This window comes from Malus domestica, chromosome 12 (assembly GCF_042453785.1).
Source record: "Malus domestica chromosome 12, GDT2T_hap1".
In the NCBI taxonomy this organism is placed as follows: Eukaryota; Viridiplantae; Streptophyta; class Magnoliopsida; order Rosales; family Rosaceae; genus Malus; species Malus domestica.
The window spans coordinates 30388862-30406590 of record NC_091672.1 but is presented as its reverse complement, the minus strand read 5'-3'; the positions used below and the strand labels follow the sequence as shown (position 1 = coordinate 30406590).

The 17729-nt window shown below is 38.1% G+C and overlaps 4 protein-coding genes across 4 annotated transcripts; 1 reads left to right on the top strand and 3 right to left on the bottom strand.

The window, feature by feature from the left end:
* Positions 1-384: 384 nt before the first annotated feature.
* Positions 385-3736, bottom strand: LOC103451058 (ethylene-response factor C3-like). The gene has a single exon (XM_070809736.1). It carries the CDS (start codon positions 3646-3648, stop codon positions 2902-2904), a length of 747 nt encoding a protein of 248 aa, XP_070665837.1. The 5' UTR covers positions 3649-3736; the 3' UTR covers positions 385-2901.
* A 5649-nt stretch (positions 3737-9385) lies between these two features.
* Positions 9386-13453, bottom strand: LOC103413995 (patatin-like protein 2). Its single transcript, XM_029090153.2, has 7 exons — positions 13307-13453; positions 12996-13093; positions 12686-12885; positions 12194-12593; positions 11816-12121; positions 11567-11742; positions 9386-11450 (listed from the first exon to the last, which is right to left on the bottom strand). Exons 1-7 carry the CDS (start codon positions 13317-13319, stop codon positions 11393-11395), a joined length of 1251 nt encoding a protein of 416 aa, XP_028945986.2. The 5' UTR covers positions 13320-13453; the 3' UTR covers positions 9386-11392.
* Positions 9541-11081, top strand: LOC103413994 (rubisco accumulation factor 1.1, chloroplastic). The gene has a single exon (XM_008352417.4). It carries the CDS (start codon positions 9541-9543, stop codon positions 10891-10893), a length of 1353 nt encoding a protein of 450 aa, XP_008350639.2. The 3' UTR covers positions 10894-11081.
* Positions 13454-14589: 1136 nt separating the features above from the next.
* Positions 14590-15239, bottom strand: LOC103414151 (peptidyl-prolyl cis-trans isomerase CYP19-3-like). Its single transcript, XM_029089936.2, has one exon. It carries the CDS (start codon positions 15208-15210, stop codon positions 14725-14727), a length of 486 nt encoding a protein of 161 aa, XP_028945769.2. The 5' UTR covers positions 15211-15239; the 3' UTR covers positions 14590-14724.
* Positions 15240-17729: the final 2490 nt, after the last annotated feature.

Genomic DNA, 17729 nt, shown 5'->3' with positions numbered 1-17729 from the left:
TATTTATGACAATAGATTGACTAAACGACCTTAGTTTAATTCTTTTTTGCAAAGATGATATTTTCAAAGTGATTCATAATATAAATGGTTCTAATGATAAGCACAAAACTATGTAATTCAAACATTAATTTTTTTTAATAGGAGTTTCTACTCGTCCTTGAGTAACCAAACATTGTTAAAAAATGAGTTTGTGACCTATACGTAAATCTTTGGTTGCGATTGCACCCGTTTCCAAATGTAAACTAATTAATTATTAACTGTTCGAACGGTCATAATCAAGGTCAAACACCAACAAAATCTTATCTTCTTTGTTCCAAGTTAATCTAATCAAATATTACAGACTAAAATAGCAAACAACTGTACGTACACTAGTACTCTTGATCATGGAAAAACACTTTACTCATCCATTATCTTGAAAATTAACAAGGCAATTACAAAAAGTGAATAAGTATAATTAAAGAAAGGAGTAATTAGCTATAGTGACCGTCATCTTCTGATTCTTCTCCACATACGTTCCCAAAAATAGAAAACAAAAATACAAGGTCCAAAAATGGTGTGGTTAACACTTGACACATGATGGACCTATGTGATTAACGACAGCTCGCTCCACGTATAGCTTCAGACTGTTGGATACCAAAAACACAAGTAACGTGGTATGGGAGTGATGTGAAAAATAAGTTAACACACAAAATTAAACCCTCTTTTTATCAATTGTAGTAAAGTATGTAAGTAGGGATCGTTCTAGGCCGGGGATTATGAGGGATTGCTAAATCACTTGGAAACTGACTTGAAAACGTAAAAACAAAGTTTAAAACACTAACTAGACTCAAAGAATGCAAAACTATACTTTAAAACACTAAAACAAACCAAAAGACTCAAAACAGCCCCTAAACACTCAAAACTACCTTAAACACACAATATGGGCAGTTTTGGGACTCTAACACAAACTTGGACAAATTTTGGTTTTCTAATGAACTAAAACACTTAAAAACATAATCTAAGACAAGTTCTAATTAATATGACTCAAAGAGATAAGATGGGGTTGATTTTGGACGAAAATAATTAAATTAAGACAAGAACAAAGTAAACAAATTCTTAGACAAATTTAAGTGAATCAAAACAGATTGTAAAATGAATTTGAATGAAACTTATGGATGGAAGGCTAGCTAGGAGGTTCTTCTCCACACATGCCACACTTGCATACAAAACGATTTCCAGTTGCTTTTCGATAAGCTATGAATACTCAACGCCCCAAATTAACCGTGAATTGCACTAATTAACCCTCAGTTTTTCCACAAGTTATTGGATTGGATGATTGCATACGACAACCCAAAACATTCCCTACAAGTTCCCTACATGAATTGCATAATAGAGATACAAGCAAGAATCATTAAGTTCTATGAAAAACATAAGCATTGACGAGGCACTCGTTACTATGATTTGCATGAAACTTATGCCAAGAATTTACTTAACGTGATTGTGACTAGCAACCTTCACTACTTGGGAATATAAGTTCATAACGATTAGGTGAAACTCCCTTATATTCTAGCGTTAAATTCATGCATGAAAATTAAGCGTGCACTCTCAAACAACATACACAAATCATTTTTTATACGATCGGATAAGTAAATTGAATTCACAACTTATGAATCACAACTGGATGTAATCAAATCATATTGCAAGTATGAACATAGTTTCGAATCACCCCCTAACTAAGAGGGGTTTAGTTCCTCATACTCACAAAGCAAAGATACATAAAATTAGACATTAAAATCAAAGGAAAGAAAACACCTAAAATGCTCCAACTTGGTAGCAAGTGCATCCAAGATTCCTCCTTTCCCTTGCTTGCGGCAGATTGGGTTATGGACAGATTTTGGGTAGTTTTATGATGTAGAATGGATGGGGAATGGTATGGAAGGGTTTAGGGTGAGTGTGGAGGAGTGTTTGATGGTTGGAGGGTGGTGGAGAACTAGGCAAAGAGGGTGGAAGAAGGTGGAGTGGCTGTTATGTTTTCTAGGCACTAGAATGGTGTTTTTGAGGTGTTTTGCTTCCTAGGGTGTGTATGGACGAATTTTTGTGATAAAATGATGAATATGGGGGATTGTCCTTTGGCCAAGGGGTGTAAACATGTATTTATAGGCCCCAAAAACCTTAGAAAATCAGGTTAGGTTAAGGATGAAATGCATGGCAATTTGTTTGTGTGGTGTGCAATGGTCCAAAGGTGAAAATGAAGTAATGATGCAAAGTGTGAAGGGTAAAATGGAGTGGTGTTGTAGTTAGGGAGCATGAATGATTGTGTACATTGCATAGAGATGGAAAGGGAGGTGAAATGTGTCAACAAATGGGTTAAAGGTGCAACAACATGTGTTGCACATGGCATTGGATTCCAAATGTGAATGATGGAGCATCAATTGGTGCATGTAATGGATGTAAATGTTGTCTAAAATCTAATGAGTGAAGGGAACAAGAGGTATCAAGCAATTGAGTGTAATAATTAAATGAATTAAAGCATGAAATTAGAAATTATGTAGGGGACAAGAGTGATCAAGCATGGCATGGAATCCAAAGGGAATTCTATGTGGTTTGCATGGCAAGGAATGCAAGTTGGGGTGACAGATTTTTGGGCTGTTTTCTTCATCTTTTGGACCATAATTCTTCATATTCTTGGCCTCTTTAGTTCTCAAATTCGTCCATCCACTTGGCTCATGCATTTGCTATCCATTCCAAGCCCGAAACATGCTCCAAAGGCCTCCAAAATGCATCTTCTTGCATACTTTGTACTTAGAGTCTGAAAACACACAAAAATAACTTTGAACACTAAAATAACTAAGGAAATACAACGTAAATGCACAAGAACAAGTTAACTAAGTCGCATAAATATGCTCCTATCAGGGAGTACAGCTAGCTCTCAGATATACTGAGTAGCTCCTCCAAATAGTCTGCGCCTAAATCCTCAAACACCACAACATTTTCCAACTGATAATCATCTTCTTCATCGTTCTTTTGATGCTGATTACGGTACAGTATTTTATTATTTTTGTTCGTCGATGACTTTCTCTTCATGGAGTGCCTTCTCTTCAAGGCCAACACCGGAGACGCACCATCTTCAAAGCCATACTCCATCTCCACAAGCGACTGATAAACCACGTCCGCCGGAAAGTTGAGAACCGCCAAAGACCCCCGCATTGCAAATGCTGCTTGGTCATAAGCCAAAGCAGCAGCCTCCGCCGTGTCAAAAGTTCCCAACCAAACCCTAACACCGTTTCGCGTCGAATCTCTTATCTCTGCAGCAAACTTTCCCCACGGCCGCCGCCGAACACCTCTATAAGCAACCACTTGATCTTCGTCAGCAGTGGCACTAGAAGAATTCACTTCTTCTTGGTCTTTGGAGTGAGTGGATGATACTATTGAACCCGATGAGTTCCCATCTCCTGCAGGCGCCTCAGCAAGAACTCCATATAGAAGCATTTCTTCTGAGTCGTTCTCATTAAAGGGTAGTTGGGGAAAGGCTGATTGGTTGTGATGATCATTAGAGTTGAACACGTTCCATGAGAGATGACCATCGTGAGAATATTCTCGAGAGTTGAAGGAAGAAGAAGATTCGAACGAGAATTCAGAATTAGGGTTTTGGAAGAACGAAGAGTCCATCTTACTCAGGGAAGAAATAACAATTTGCAGAGTTTCTTCTTCTAGCTCTATACTTTGAACAAGTATTGGACTGGATATTTCAGTGAGTGATGTCTGTTTTGGGGTTAAAAAAAAAATTGAACGCATAGGACTTTATATAGGGAGAGAAGGGAATTAAGGTCCCATTAGGATCCATGTTTTAAAATATATAAAAATAAATAAAAATAATGGTGAAAAGGATAGAAAGAGAGATGAATTATTTGAATAACATCTAAGCGGTCGTGAATGGAGACCAAGGGAGGAAGGGGTTGATCCCACGTGAGTCAAAGAAACTCAGAGAGGACGATGGACATGGCGGCTGCAGCAGTTAAAAGAATTTTTTTGACGTCTGCCCGATGATTTCATTGTGCGATGTTACTTTTGGGGTTAAGGCCTCCACTTGCAAGTTATATGTTTGCATCGCCGGATCTAACATGGACTATGTTGTGTTGCATGTCCTTGTCACATACTTAACTCCATCTGGTAACCCTAGCTAAAATTAAAACGGGATGGTCAACTTGATTCCGTACAACTTGGACAAGAGGGTATGTATGTGAAATAAGTCGTTAGGCAAGCCAGACTATATCCACGATTGTCATTAATTTGGCCCAACAGTCGACATACCTGCTTTTCGCTCAAAGTGATTAGAAGGAAACGATCATCTAAAAGAACATCAACCCAAGCCAAAACCATACATTAAACCACATTTTCTGATTAATTAGGTTTATAAACTCTTCTTAATTATTGAATAAGTTGACGCCAATAGGGTAGCTGTTATGCAGTTTATTTCTTTGATCACTAGCTAAAAAGACGATATTCGAATTTAAAACATTTTCAAAAAAGAAATATCAGTAACCCTAATAGCTAGGTGATGAATGAATTAGAATGAATAAATTGACCTTGAAATACTCATTGGAGGAGGGTTATAAGAAGCATATATGAAAATTTTGCATATCTCCGTGTCACACCTCCTAGATTGCACAACCTAGACATGACACAAGATGCCTACATTCATACAAATTTTTTCTCTCATCAAAGATATTGGTATTTACGCAGCAAATTCCCAATTATATGACCACTCATATTTATCCAAAAGTTAATATAGTAGTTGATAGTTTTGCTAATAGAAACTGTTATTAGTATTTCAAAAAATCTTATTTTACACTCTTTACAAGTGTATTTTATTTTCTAATAATAAAAAGTTTGAAGTGTAAAATGAAAATTTTAAAGTGTCAATAATAATTCACTTGCAATTTACCACATAATTACAATCAGCCTTGTATTTAGTTTTATAATTTTTCTATAGAAATAACTTCTCAATTATTATTTGATTTCTATGGTAATAAGATCGGTCAAGAATCTTTCTAACAAAACAAGAGAGAGAGCTCTCCTTAATTACCTTACGGCAGCCTGTCCTGATCTACTAAGAGCATCTCCAATACGAGTCCCTGGACTTCCATACCATCTTTAAGGACTTATTTAGGAGCTTTTGAGGAATATTCGAGTCCCTAAAAGAATATTGTCTACAATGAAAATTTCTTATAGTATAATCCCTAAATGTAGGGACTAAAATATTACAAAATTATTATTCATTTCATTGGAGTATTCTACCATTGATTTTTCAAGAATTAAAAGAAAAAGACAAATGAGAAGTTGCCCCACTTGGGTTGTTTCAAAAAACAAGAAAAAAAACATAAAGAGCAGCATAATTTCCACTCAAAATTAATATAAAGTCCACTATTTGAGTCTCTATATGTAGTCCTTATATTTGAGAATTTTGTTGAGTACCCGGCGAGTCCTTATGTATTGAAATACTTTGAAGACTTCAATTTAGGCTTGGAAGTCATTTGTCCCTATATTTAGGGACTATATGGTTGTAGGAACTCCATTTAGGGTCTCTAAGGTCCTTATTTAGAGGACCTCTGAGGACTAAATGCATATTAGTCAAAAATATTAGTTTAGATCCAAATGCTTAAAATATTTGACAACTTAACAAAGAAAAAAAAAAGAAAAAAAGAAGAGTTTTCTAATGCTTCATGAATTTTAAGTTAGTTTTGCTTTGTTAAGTTATTAGATATTTTAAACTTTTGAATCTAAACTAATATAATTTGTGGCTATTATGCAATTAGTCCTCACATTTCCTCTAAATGAGAATATTAAGAGAGCAAATATACGACAGCCATACGAAAGTAAATCGTTGTACGGGTTGGCTTGGGGAAGCCGCTAGAATGAATGAGCTGGTTGTTGAGTGGGAAATAGGGATCATCCTGGGCTTTTGTTCTTCCGCATGTATGGGCCACCTAATTTTCGACAAGAAACCAAGAACCACTACAATACATACTCATTTGTCACTACCAATTCAACATGTTGGAACTTTCAAAGCATTAATGCCGATAATATTCGATGTAACTCGAGTTTTGTTTCCTTTAAAACAGAAAAATAAGATGGACCAGAAAAAATAGAGAAACAATGGAAAATGAATAGGAAAAGTATATACAGCCACAGGAAAACAAAATTGCCTATGGCCACTTGAGCTCTATTGGGATTTAGAAAGTGCATGAACCTGTATAAATCATTCAACTAGGCATACTGCTGCCTTCAAGTTTTGTACCGTTCAAATTATTGGGTTCAGAAACTGCCATATTTTATTTATTTTTGTTGAACGGGACTTGGTTGTTGAAGATTTAGTAGCACCCTTTGCTGATAACCAATCACGGTTGGACACGTGTCTAAGTTGTGAATTTTTTAATCCAACTTAGACATGTGTCCAGCTGTGATTGGTGATCAGTAGGACGTGCTACTGATTCTTTCAGCAACCAAGTTCTATCCATTTTTGTTGACAAGTTCTGTGTTTTTGTGGTCGAGAGACCTCAGTGCATCGTTGGGAAGGGCAGATATATGGGTTTTCAGAGGACGACCCGTTAAAAGGCCGTCTATTATTTCATGATGTCAATAGGTACATTTCCCACGTGGGAATAAGCTATGTCTAGTTAAACATCACATATATTCCTTGCCCACAACTTTATGATGTCATCTTAATTGTTATACACAAGTTGTATATGTTTTTCTTTTGTGATATATGCGTACAGAAATTGTTACAAATAATGTACATGTTGTATATACAAGTATTAGGAGATGAAGAATTGAATAGAGAGATTAGGGTGCACGTTTAACAGCTCATAATTACTATTTGAAATACAACCGGATTGCTTGCATGTTACTTTTATCTTTGCAAAAACCAAAGTATGCTTTTGCATTTTTGTATAAATAAAATAAAAGATTAGGAAGATATTAAAGAGGATGCTATAATTTGCATGCTTCACCAAACAATCTGGAAAAACGTTTGATCACAAATTTAAAGCTAATGTCGTTATATGCATGCATTTCTCTTGTTTCACCTATAAGATTTCAATGGTGTTACTTTTTCTGGTTATCTTTCATTAATCTTAAGAGATCATAAAGAGATTAAAAATTCTAATTAATATTTGAGTGTTGTAATGCGTGTCCCTCTTGTTCTTAACACAGCCTTTTTGACCAAGCATTATCCATAATTTACCTTTTGATTAGCCCTCGTGCATGTGGTTGCATTTTCATACACCATTTCAAAGATATAAGGGGGCGTTTGTTTGCCCTCATTAAGTGGGATTAGACTGGACTGGACTAGCTGTTAGTCCAATACTGTGTTTGTTCCATGCTGGGACTAACATTAATGAGACTAAAGGGAACTAGCATGGACAAAACCCTTCACTAAGTGGTCTTAGCGAGACCCCCCAATAACCATGGGAGTAGCTAAGACTATCCTCTCTCGTCCTCGTCATGCTCAACAACCACTCTCGATAGACTCCTCGTCATCTCCGGTCACCTAGATCATAATAAAATATTAATAATTTATATATTAAATAATATAATATTAGAATTTGTTATTATCCAGCTTCTTAGTCCAACACTGCACCAAACGCTTCACTAAGTTAGTCCAGCTTAGTCTAGTCTAAGCCAGTCCAACTTAGTCCTTGAAGCTAGTCCAGTCCGAGATAGTCCAGCGCAACAAACGTCCCCTAATATCTTTACTTAGGAATAGCCATACTTAATTGTATGTTTAATTTCATAACACGTAGAGAACAAGACATTTATTGTATGGCTGTATACGTCGCTAGGTTTAGCTTCGTAGTTTTTTTTTTTTTTTTGTATTAAAGAGATAAATAATATTAAATTCTAATTGAAATGTTTACATCCTCAGCTAAAGTATTAAACAGAAAAAGAGGATAATTCCACTTGAAGCCTCCCTCTTTAAGAACATACGCCACCACGGGTTAGCTTCTTAATTAAAGACTTGAAAAGGATGACGAACAAAAGTAAAGTAAGTTCAGAATTCAAATCTTTTCAATATAACCATAGCTATGTATGTGTATATACACACAAATATGTTTCAAAAAATACGCACAAATATATAAATATCTACATCAAACCAGACATGAATTTCCACTGAAAAACAATAAAACAATATTTAAATATCCAGCTGTAAATCATTGTTGTCTGTTAAATTGGCAATACTACAGCTTAAAACGTCACGTAGACATAGGCCATGTGGTGCATTGTATGAAACCAGCCCATTGTCACTTTCAATGAAAGAAGAAGATTCAAGTGATCCTTAAATCTTACAAAATAAAACAAACATCCAAAAGAAAAATAAATAAAGAATTACGAGATAACCTAGTTGTTGAGGACGAATAATTATGGTTTCACATGTTGCGTTTTAAGTTTGATTCAGTCATATAATATTTTTATTTGACTGAATTATAACTAAGATATAAATGTCCCCATGCTTAATAATAAATTAATACAAGATTAGCAACTAAGATTGGTGGTGCAGTTGTTTTGTGTGTTTCAAAAGCTGGTCAGGCTATTATATTATATAATCACTCGCTAATTACTTTGAACTAATTATCATTGTGTGTGTGATTGAAAAGAAGGTTGGTCAACCAAACTTCGATTGAAACTCTAGAAGTATTTGAAAATTAGGCGATATTAGTTCTTTGTCAATATCCACGTGCAAGGCACTTATGCTTTTCCGAAGGGTGAGGACCACTACAACCAAAAATCTCCCGCCCATCTAACCGCGATGTCTCATACAACTACATTTGTTCTTGTAATCCATAACCTAATAGAACGCAACAGCGAGGGGCAACCCACCCGTACAGATCTTCTACCAAATTTATTGATAATAAACAAAAGTAAACAGAGAAGATACATGCGACTATGCCAAGAACTACAAAAAACAAAAACGCAACATCCCTTCGTAATCCCGCATCGTGGGTCTTAGTCAGACGTCCTGGTGGTTTGGGAGTCCGCAAGAGTTAGTGAATTATACTGAATAATTAAAGGGAATTGTTATTAGTACTCTAAAAATTTTATTCTGCACTTCTCACAATTGTATTTTTATTTCTAATTATATAAATTTTAGAGTGCAAAATGAAATTTGTAAAGCGCCAATAACATTACCTGATTAAAATACAAAAAAAAAAGGCAAGGGCAAGGTGTTGTTGAATTGGGCCGATTTGTTCAGTAGGCTGGGCAGTATTCATGGTTGATCATTTTTGGTTTAGATTGTCCCTGACCCTGAAGTGGGCATGGGTTAATTTGGGCCAATGATGATGGTCCTTGTTGGACCAGCCCAATAAAACTTCAACTGAATAACTGAAGTCTGAAAGTGAAAAACTCTCTCTCTCCTCTCCTCTCTCCTCTCCTCTCCTCTCTCTCTCTCTCATCCGGAAGCAGCATCACTGGTGAGATAAGGGACAAACCTCCTCCCTCCCTCCAAAGTTTGCAAATTTCCAAAAACCCACCACCACCACCACCACCACCACCACCACCACCATGCTTTCGGTAACAGCAAACTCTCTCAAACCCTTCTCATCTTTCAACCCCACCACTACCACAACCTTCTTATCCTCCACCACCTTCCTCAACCCCCACCCACCACCCCTACACCACACCAAACCTCTTTCCCCGAAACCCATCTCCGCCACTCTCACTCCCTCCTCCAGCTCCCAACAGCAGCAACAACAACTCTACCAGCCATTCCGGCCGCCCCCATCTCCAATCCCCTCCAAATTCCGCTCCCTCGACGCCAATGGCCGCCTCGAGATCCTCGCCAACCGCCTCGGCCTCTGGTTCGAATTCGCCCCCCTAATCCCCTCCCTAACCCAAGAAGGCTTCACTGCCCCCACCATCGAAGAAATCACCGGCATTTCCAGCGTCGAGCAGAACCGCCTGGTGGTGGCGGCGAAGGTGAGGGACTCTTTAATCCAATCTAACACCGACCCAGAAATCGTTTCCGAATTCGACGTGAGGGGTTCCGAATTGCTGTACGAAATTCGGCTCCTGAGTGTCCAGCAGCGAGCTGCTGCTGCCCGTTTCATAATTGAGAACAAGCTTGATGCCAAAGGAACTCAGGATTTGGCCCGTTCGATAAAGGACTTCCCTCGTCGGGGGACCGAAAACGGTTGGGAGAGCTTTGACTATGCCAGCGCTGGGGATTGTTTAGGGTTTATGTATTTTAGGCAGGCGAGGGAGCACAAGAATCCATCTGAACCTAGAACTGCTGCTTTAGAGCAGGCATTGAAGGTTGCACAGACCGATAAGGCTAAAAAGGTAATTTTGAAAGAGTTGGAGGGAGAGAGTGAGGAGAAGGAGGAGGAGGACGATGTTGCAGTAGGGGTTCGGGTTCCGGTTGTGAGGTTGAAGTTTGGGGAGGTGGCAGAGTCGACTAAAGTTGTGATCTTGCCAGTTTGTAGGGCGGAGGAGAAGGATAAGGAGGTTATGGAGGCCCCGTGGGAGTGTAGGAGTGAGGGGGAGCTTGGGGTTATTGTGGCAGAGAAGGGGTGGAAGAGGTGGGTGGTGTTGCCGGGTTGGGAGCCGGTGGTGAGTTTAGGAAAGGGCGGAGTTGTGGTGTCGTTTGGTGACGCGAGGGTTTTGCCTTGGAAGGTGAATAGGTGGTATAAGGAAGAGCCTATTCTGGTGGTGGCTGATAGGAGCAGGAGGGAGGTGGAAGCTGATGACGGGTTTTATTTGGCAGCAGTGGATGGTGAGGGTTTGGGGTTTAAGGTTGTAAGGGGATCGGCATTGAAGGAAACTGGTGTGGAGGAGAGTTTAGGGACTGTGGTGCTGATAGTGAGGCCACCAAGAGACGAGGCAGACGATCAATTGAGCGAAGAGGATTGGGAGTAGAAGTGTAAGAGTATGGTCCTTGTATATCACTCTTGTTACAAAGGAGATTCATACAACTCATATAAGGATTTTCGGTAAGGTTTAACCAGATTAGTCGTCATTGTTTCAGAATTACTCTCTTAGGAGGTTTTGAACTGTTTTTTGTATGTTTATCTTATGTTCTGAATATTAAACGATTTTCGACTTCACTAGATATGTTATCTTTTGTAATGTGTGTTCATTCTGTGTATCGTAATGAGCTCATTCCGTTTCAATAACAAAACAGAACAGTAATCTCTTGGGAACAAACAGCCATGAGATGAGATGAGCCTCATTTTATTTATATATACTTTATGGAAGTACAACCCACTAAAAGTTTGAAACGAAAACCTGCACTACACACAGTCTACGATCGAGCAGGCTTGCAAGGACACTAGAAACTTGGAAACCAAACTTGTTCAGCAAGCACATAGGTAGATAGTAGAAGCTAGATACTAGGCACAAGAAAGATGAAATTTTATCAACGGGAGGAACTGGTTTGACGTCCTCTTTTTTCATCCGACAGTTTCTTGGCAAACCTGTACAAATGCAACAAGTTACTGAAGAAACAGATGAAAATTGTAAATCACAAAACAGATATGATGAAAAAAGTGACTTGATCATATGATCAGCTTATAGTGTTCTTATTTCTTACTGTGCAAGTGCGTCTTTGTATTTGAATGTGTTGTTAATTGGTTCCAACAAGCCGGTCTCCAGGTTCAGTGCTGAAAAAGGTTTTTCGAGGAGTTGATTCCCAATCTTCTCAAGGTGCTCGAGATTTTCTTTGCGGGAGTCATCCAGAACAGCTTCAGTGTATTTCAAGCTATCATCCTGCATCCATGGCATTAAATAATCAGCCGGAAGTAAGGTATCTTTCTTCATTCTTTGGTGGTTTACTATGTACCTGGATCCGGAGATAGTTATCATTGTAGCCTGAAACGTTGAAGAAAGCAGACATGTATATGTCAACCATGTCTTCTGTTGCAGTTGTCAAAACATCAAGTAAAGGGGTGGTATCTTTTGGGCCTACAAACCATTGAAAGATTCCCCATGGTTCATTTTCGTCAACCTCAAGCTTCTCATCCCTCTTCGAGGATCCAGTTCCCAGGGACAGAACAAGAAGCTTGCTACTATCAATGTTCTTCAAGCAATGTGCCACATTTTTATTTGGTGACATCTCCTTAGCACTCTCAATGATTGCAAGCAAAGTCTGCAACAATTTTTACACGAATCAGTTTGATCAAAATCTTCAATTAATGAACGTCTAAGAGTGTATATGTACCGGATTGTTGGCTGCAACGCCACCATCGATGAGGTTAAATTCTCTCGGGAGTCCCTTTGATGGTGTGTGCGTGAAATGGTGGGAAGGGAGATAGTATGGTGCTGCAGTTGTGCCAATGCAGACATCTGCTAGCAGAACATCCTCCAATTCATCACGTTTCGCCTCTGAGGTGGAGAAGACGACTGGTTGGAGAAACTTGATATCATAAGAGGGGATGATGACGTTGGTTATAGTCTCGTGAAGCCGTGTTTTCCCAACTATCTTCCTGATTCTGTCGCGCAGGTCATAACCTTCGTATTTGGGGTGTAACGTTTCTTTCTCGACCCATGACAGGATTTCCGCCACCTTTTCAACCTTCTGTCCGACCCATCCAGCCCATGTTTCAAGCCACTCAGGTATGCTGCAAGGACCAATCCAACAGTTCAATTCATAAGATATATACAGTGAGATTGTTATTAGCACTTCAAAATAGTCTCGCCTTATGGAACGTACATTCGAGCGGTTTTGGTCGGTTCTTGAGGGAATATGTATGGACTCTCATCAAAATAAAACTTCTTGAGTTCATGTGCTTCAAACAGAGGTTGCTTTTTTTCATTTGGTGTGGTAATCATAGCAGTAACAAGGCCTCCTGTGCTGGTTCCAGCAATGTAGTCAAAGTAGTCTGCAATCCTCGCATCTTTCCCATCCAGTTTCTATTCATTTAGGAAACGTTTTGTAAATCAATCAATTATGTGAGAATGAAGAACAAATTCGAGGTTCCGAAGAAACGAAAAAGAAGTATGGCGGACACAGTCACGCTAACCTGGAGTTTGGACTCGAGAAAGGCGAGCATGGTTGCCGGAATGATGCCTCTCACTCCTCCTCCATCAATGCTAAGGATAGTGGTAAACTTTCGACCATCTGATCATGATCACCATGGAAGCAATGTAATCAGATTCACTTCTGAAATATAATTAGCAACAATTAAAAAAATAAGTGATTTATGCACTCTTTTTCCCCCTTTGCACGCCTTTGTTATTTTCCGTTCCTATATAAACAAGGTGTACAAAGAGAGAACAGACATGTGCGGAAATTGCTTCTCTGAACTATAATAATGTAGCTAACAAATCTCACCAGCAGCTCCCATTGTACTTTCAAGTAATGGGAGTGTGTGATATCTTGGGTATTCAACTTCAACCTCCCCCCTTTTTATATGCAATGTTGTGAAAACATGACAACCTTCAAATCTGGAAGCAATTGACAAAACCCATCACCTAAATGTAGCTAAATTACACATTTGCTTGTATAAAGGCTATCGGCAGATCTTGGAGCTTCTTCTTTTTCCTTTCTAAAAGTTTTGAGTACGTACAAAATGTGCATAAAACATGTGAACTACCTATACCCCTTCACGTTTCTCACCACCCTCGGGCTCGGCAGACAGTCTCTGGTTCTTGTTATGGTCTTCGATGGCCACTGAACGAAGTAGGGTTCTACTACAAAACCAATTAGCAAACCAATTAGCGATATTGGAAGTAACTCAACTCTTTATAAGCCCTTGCATGGTTTGGTCCTTCACATATGTGGAATTTTGTTCTCATATTCTCACACGCCCTCTCATGTGCACAAATTGGGTAACGTGGAACATATGGTTATTGAGCTTCACATCTGGGATAAACCTACTAGGGTACCATGAAGAAAATTTGGGAAGTAGCCAAACTCCTTATAAGCCCATGCATTCATCGATGTGGGACTTCCTCATATTCTCACTGTGAGGATGTGAAGGTAAAAGAGTCTCACATCGTCAAAAGATAAACCTTGCAAGAGTTTATAAGAGGTTGAGTTACTTCCCATATTGCCAATTGGTTGAGCTTATAACAGGTATGGCTATTCCTCATATTGCCAATTGTTTTTATGGTGAAACCTCAACTTTTTCATGGTATTAGAGAGCTAGGTTGGCCTATGTATGAAGCCTAATGGCCACACGTGCTCCACGTCACTTGATTCGTGTTGTCCACATATTTGGCTTGAAAATTCACCACGCATGAGAGGGAATGTGAAGGTAAAAGAGTCTCACATCAGTTAAATGATGAAACTTACAATGGTTATAAGAGGTTGAGCTACTTCACATATTGCAAATTGGTTTTATGGTTTGGTTTCATTCTTACAAAATGCCTCCTCAAGGCCTGTTTAGCACAATTTGAAATGGACTTTGACATAGTTCCGTTAGTTAATCCGATCTCATTACAATGAAAGAACCCAAAATTTCACTATTTCTTCGTAATCACATTATAGTCTTAGATCATCTCCAATCATACTCTCTGTTTTTAAGTCGTTAAGATGCTCCGAGTCACCACACACAATAAGAAGATAAATAACCGCAATTATACACATTCGAAGCATTTAAGAAAATATACATGCATTCAAAGTATTATTTGCATTACATCACTTTTCTTCATACAAAACACAATTTTTGCTTCAAACTTGAAACTAACTAGTACTAAAAGCAACCCTAAGCTATGATGTTACTTGAAACTTCACCAACTATTCAAACATCAACACTCATCTTTTATCTGACCGCAATCTTCGATCACAACAGGTTCAGAAGTAGTCCCACGCTCCGAACTCACCTTTTCCATCTTCTCAACAACACTGTATCCATCGACAACTTTTCCAAACACAACGTGCTTTCCGTCAAGCCAAGGTGTGCTCACGGTGCAAATGAAGAACTGTGAACCCTTCGTATTAGGTCCAGAATTCGCCATGGACAAAATTCCAGGGCCAGTATGCTTCAAGTTGAAGTTCTCATCTGCGAATTTCGCCCCATAAATCGACTCTCCTCCAGTTCCGTTGCCTCTTGTGAAATCTCCACCCTGGCACATGAAGTTTGGGATAATGCGATGAAATGTGGATCCCTTAAAGTGCAGTGGCTTCTCTGATAATCCAATCCCCTTATCTCCGGTGCAAAGAGCACGGAAATTTTCAGCAGTTTTTGGGGTTTTATCAGCAAATAACTCCATTACAACTAGACCCGCCTTCATCCTTCCGATCAATATGCAGTTGATATGGGATAACTTCTTGAGCTGTGAATGTTTTTTAACATGAAATTGCTTGTTGTTGTAAATCAGTGATCACTGTCTATTTGACGTGTATATATCTGTCTACCTCCTTAGTTTTATGTTCAAATTTTGGCATCGTTTGATGGATAATTAGTAACTGTTTTAATGATTTCTTTCAATTCTGCCATCTATTTGTATCTGGCATAATTCATGGTTAATGAACTTTTGGCGATTTCATTTCGATGACTTCATTGCCAGTAAATGCTTCGGCTCAGGCACTTTCTTACAACCAAGATAGTTAATGAAATTTTTGCAGTTTCTTTTTGCCTTGCTACGAATTTTAAGCACAAGTTCTGGTTTTAAAATGGCTTACGTCCCACCGCACAAGCGGCAGTTAACAGAAAAGGGGAGGCCCGTTACCAACACTGGAGCTGCTTGCTCCCCAGTTCAAGAAAAATTTAAATGTGAAGCCATCGAAGTATAATTTTGATACAAGATTTCTTTATGCAAACCATGCTATATCGAGATTTTGCACCATTCGTATGGATGATCAGAACCGGTTTCTGTCTACCGTTAAACTTGTGCCCATTTCCTTGGAATCTACCGAGTCGAATAGTGAAGAAAAACCTCTAGCTTTGATAGACTCCTGTCTCGATAATGGAAAGCAGTAGTTTAACATATGGTTAATATAGCTAAAGTTGTGCTTGAGGACCCAGTTTAACATATGGTACAGAAACTGGTTGGGAGGCTGTTTTTGGAAATGCTCGTTTCAAGGTTACAGGTAAGTCTTATATTTTTCTCTGAAAATCAAATATCTCTGTACCAAGAAAAGATCTATCATGTGTTCATAGTAACATGATGTCGATCTTATTCTTTCGATTTTTCAGGAAGAAAATGTTGAAATCCGCTTGATTTCTGATATGCTGCAGGACAATGTGAAGTTGATATGCTGTGAACCTTTTCTAACATGCAACGAAACTACGTGCATGCTGCAACCTCTCACTGGTGAAATAATCGTGTGCTGCTTCGTTGTAAACCTATGTAGTCGCAATGAAGTGCTTATTGGGAGAGTGATTGTTTTGCTTAATTAGGTGTTCATCGTGATATGATCAGGATGTTAACTTTTGCTGGAGTATGTATCATTTTAGGAGATTCTACCCAAAGTCCGAGAAAAATTTTCAATGTTTCGAGAACACTACCTGGTATACCCAAGTGTCATAATACAATTAGTTAAAAAAAATATTTAAGTGTCCAACCAATTGTATTATTACATGGTGTACTAGGCCATGTTCCTGACACAAAAAAATCTCTCCTAAAGTCCAATTGATAATAGGTGGACTATATATACTCTTGAGGTTCTACAATAACTTCTACAAAGCTAATGCAAGATCTTTTAACTTTTTGGTGATATACAACACTCAACATCACACGTTAAAGGTTCAAATAATGTTTATACATTAATTTGTACTTTGATTTTTTAACTTTCAGATGAAGAAGATGAAGGGTTTCTTCTTCATATTGATTTGTTGTCAAAGAAGAAGGTTTTCTTTAAATTGATTTTCTTTAATAATGAATATCCATTTTTTAATTGGTTTTTATTCATTTGGCACAAATTTTGTGGGGCCGGCCGACGACGTTCACATGGACAAATAACAGAGAAACTAACATAAATTAATACAGATCTAAGACATTTATACAAAATCGTGAATCGTCGTATGAAATTGAAAAAATTGAAAAACATACAAATTTGAAATTGGACGAGAACTTGAGGAGAAAAAAAAAATGTAATCTACCTGTTTTTACATTTTTCAGTGGGTTAGATGATTTGCATCACAAATTTCTGACCCACCGAACTCCAAAATTGGCTTTTGAGTTGTAAAATGAGCATTTCAAGATAATTTATTCTTTATTAAACTAAAACAGAATTTCAACTTCACAAAGCTACTTTTATTCTTTATTAAAACTCTCCGGTGATCACTCAGTATTACGGTCTGGTAGTTTTCATCTTCATTTGAAAATGAGAGATCTTACCAAATTAGGTTGCCTATTGTGTAGGTTAGCCGAACTCCCCCTCCTCTTAGTATAAAAATATCGATGTACGAAAAAAAAAAAACCCTCCAGCAAGGTTAATTAGCAAAAATTAAAGAAAAAACCCTCCGGCAAGGCTTGTCACAAAAAAAGCATTTAACCCTCCACCAAGGTTTGTCATGAAAAAAGCATATAACCCTCCACCAAGTTGTCTCTAAAATGAAAAAGAAAAAAAAAAAAAAAACCCTCCAGCAAGTTGTATAAGAAAAAGAAAAATCCCTGTAGCAAGTTGTAATCCTATATAATCGAGGGGAAGCCTCACTCATAATTCATTAAGCTGAGTTTATTCAAAGCATTCATCCTAAGCAGTGGCGAAGCCAGGATTTCTTGAGGGGAGGGGCGAACTTAAAAGAATGCAAGGTTAAAGAAAAATGACAACAACTAAATCTTTTTATCTAGTAATGTCTTCCATA

Coding starts and splice junctions, on each gene's coding strand:
- LOC103451058 (XM_070809736.1), bottom strand. CDS start 3,648: ATGGACTCTTCGTTCTTCCAAAACCCTAATTCTGAATTCTCGTTCGAA.
- LOC103414151 (XM_029089936.2), bottom strand. CDS start 15,210: ATGAAGGCGGGTCTAGTTGTAATGGAGTTATTTGCTGATAAAACCCCA.
- LOC103413995 (XM_029090153.2), bottom strand. Junction 12,594..12,685: donor CCGACCAAAACCGCTCGAAT/GTACGTTCCATA, acceptor TGGTCCTTGCAG/CATACCTGAGTGGCTTGAAA. Junction 12,122..12,193: donor GCGTTGCAGCCAACAATCCG/GTACATATACAC, acceptor AAATTGTTGCAG/ACTTTGCTTGCAATCATTGA.
- LOC103413994 (XM_008352417.4), top strand. CDS start 9,541: ATGCTTTCGGTAACAGCAAACTCTCTCAAACCCTTCTCATCTTTCAAC.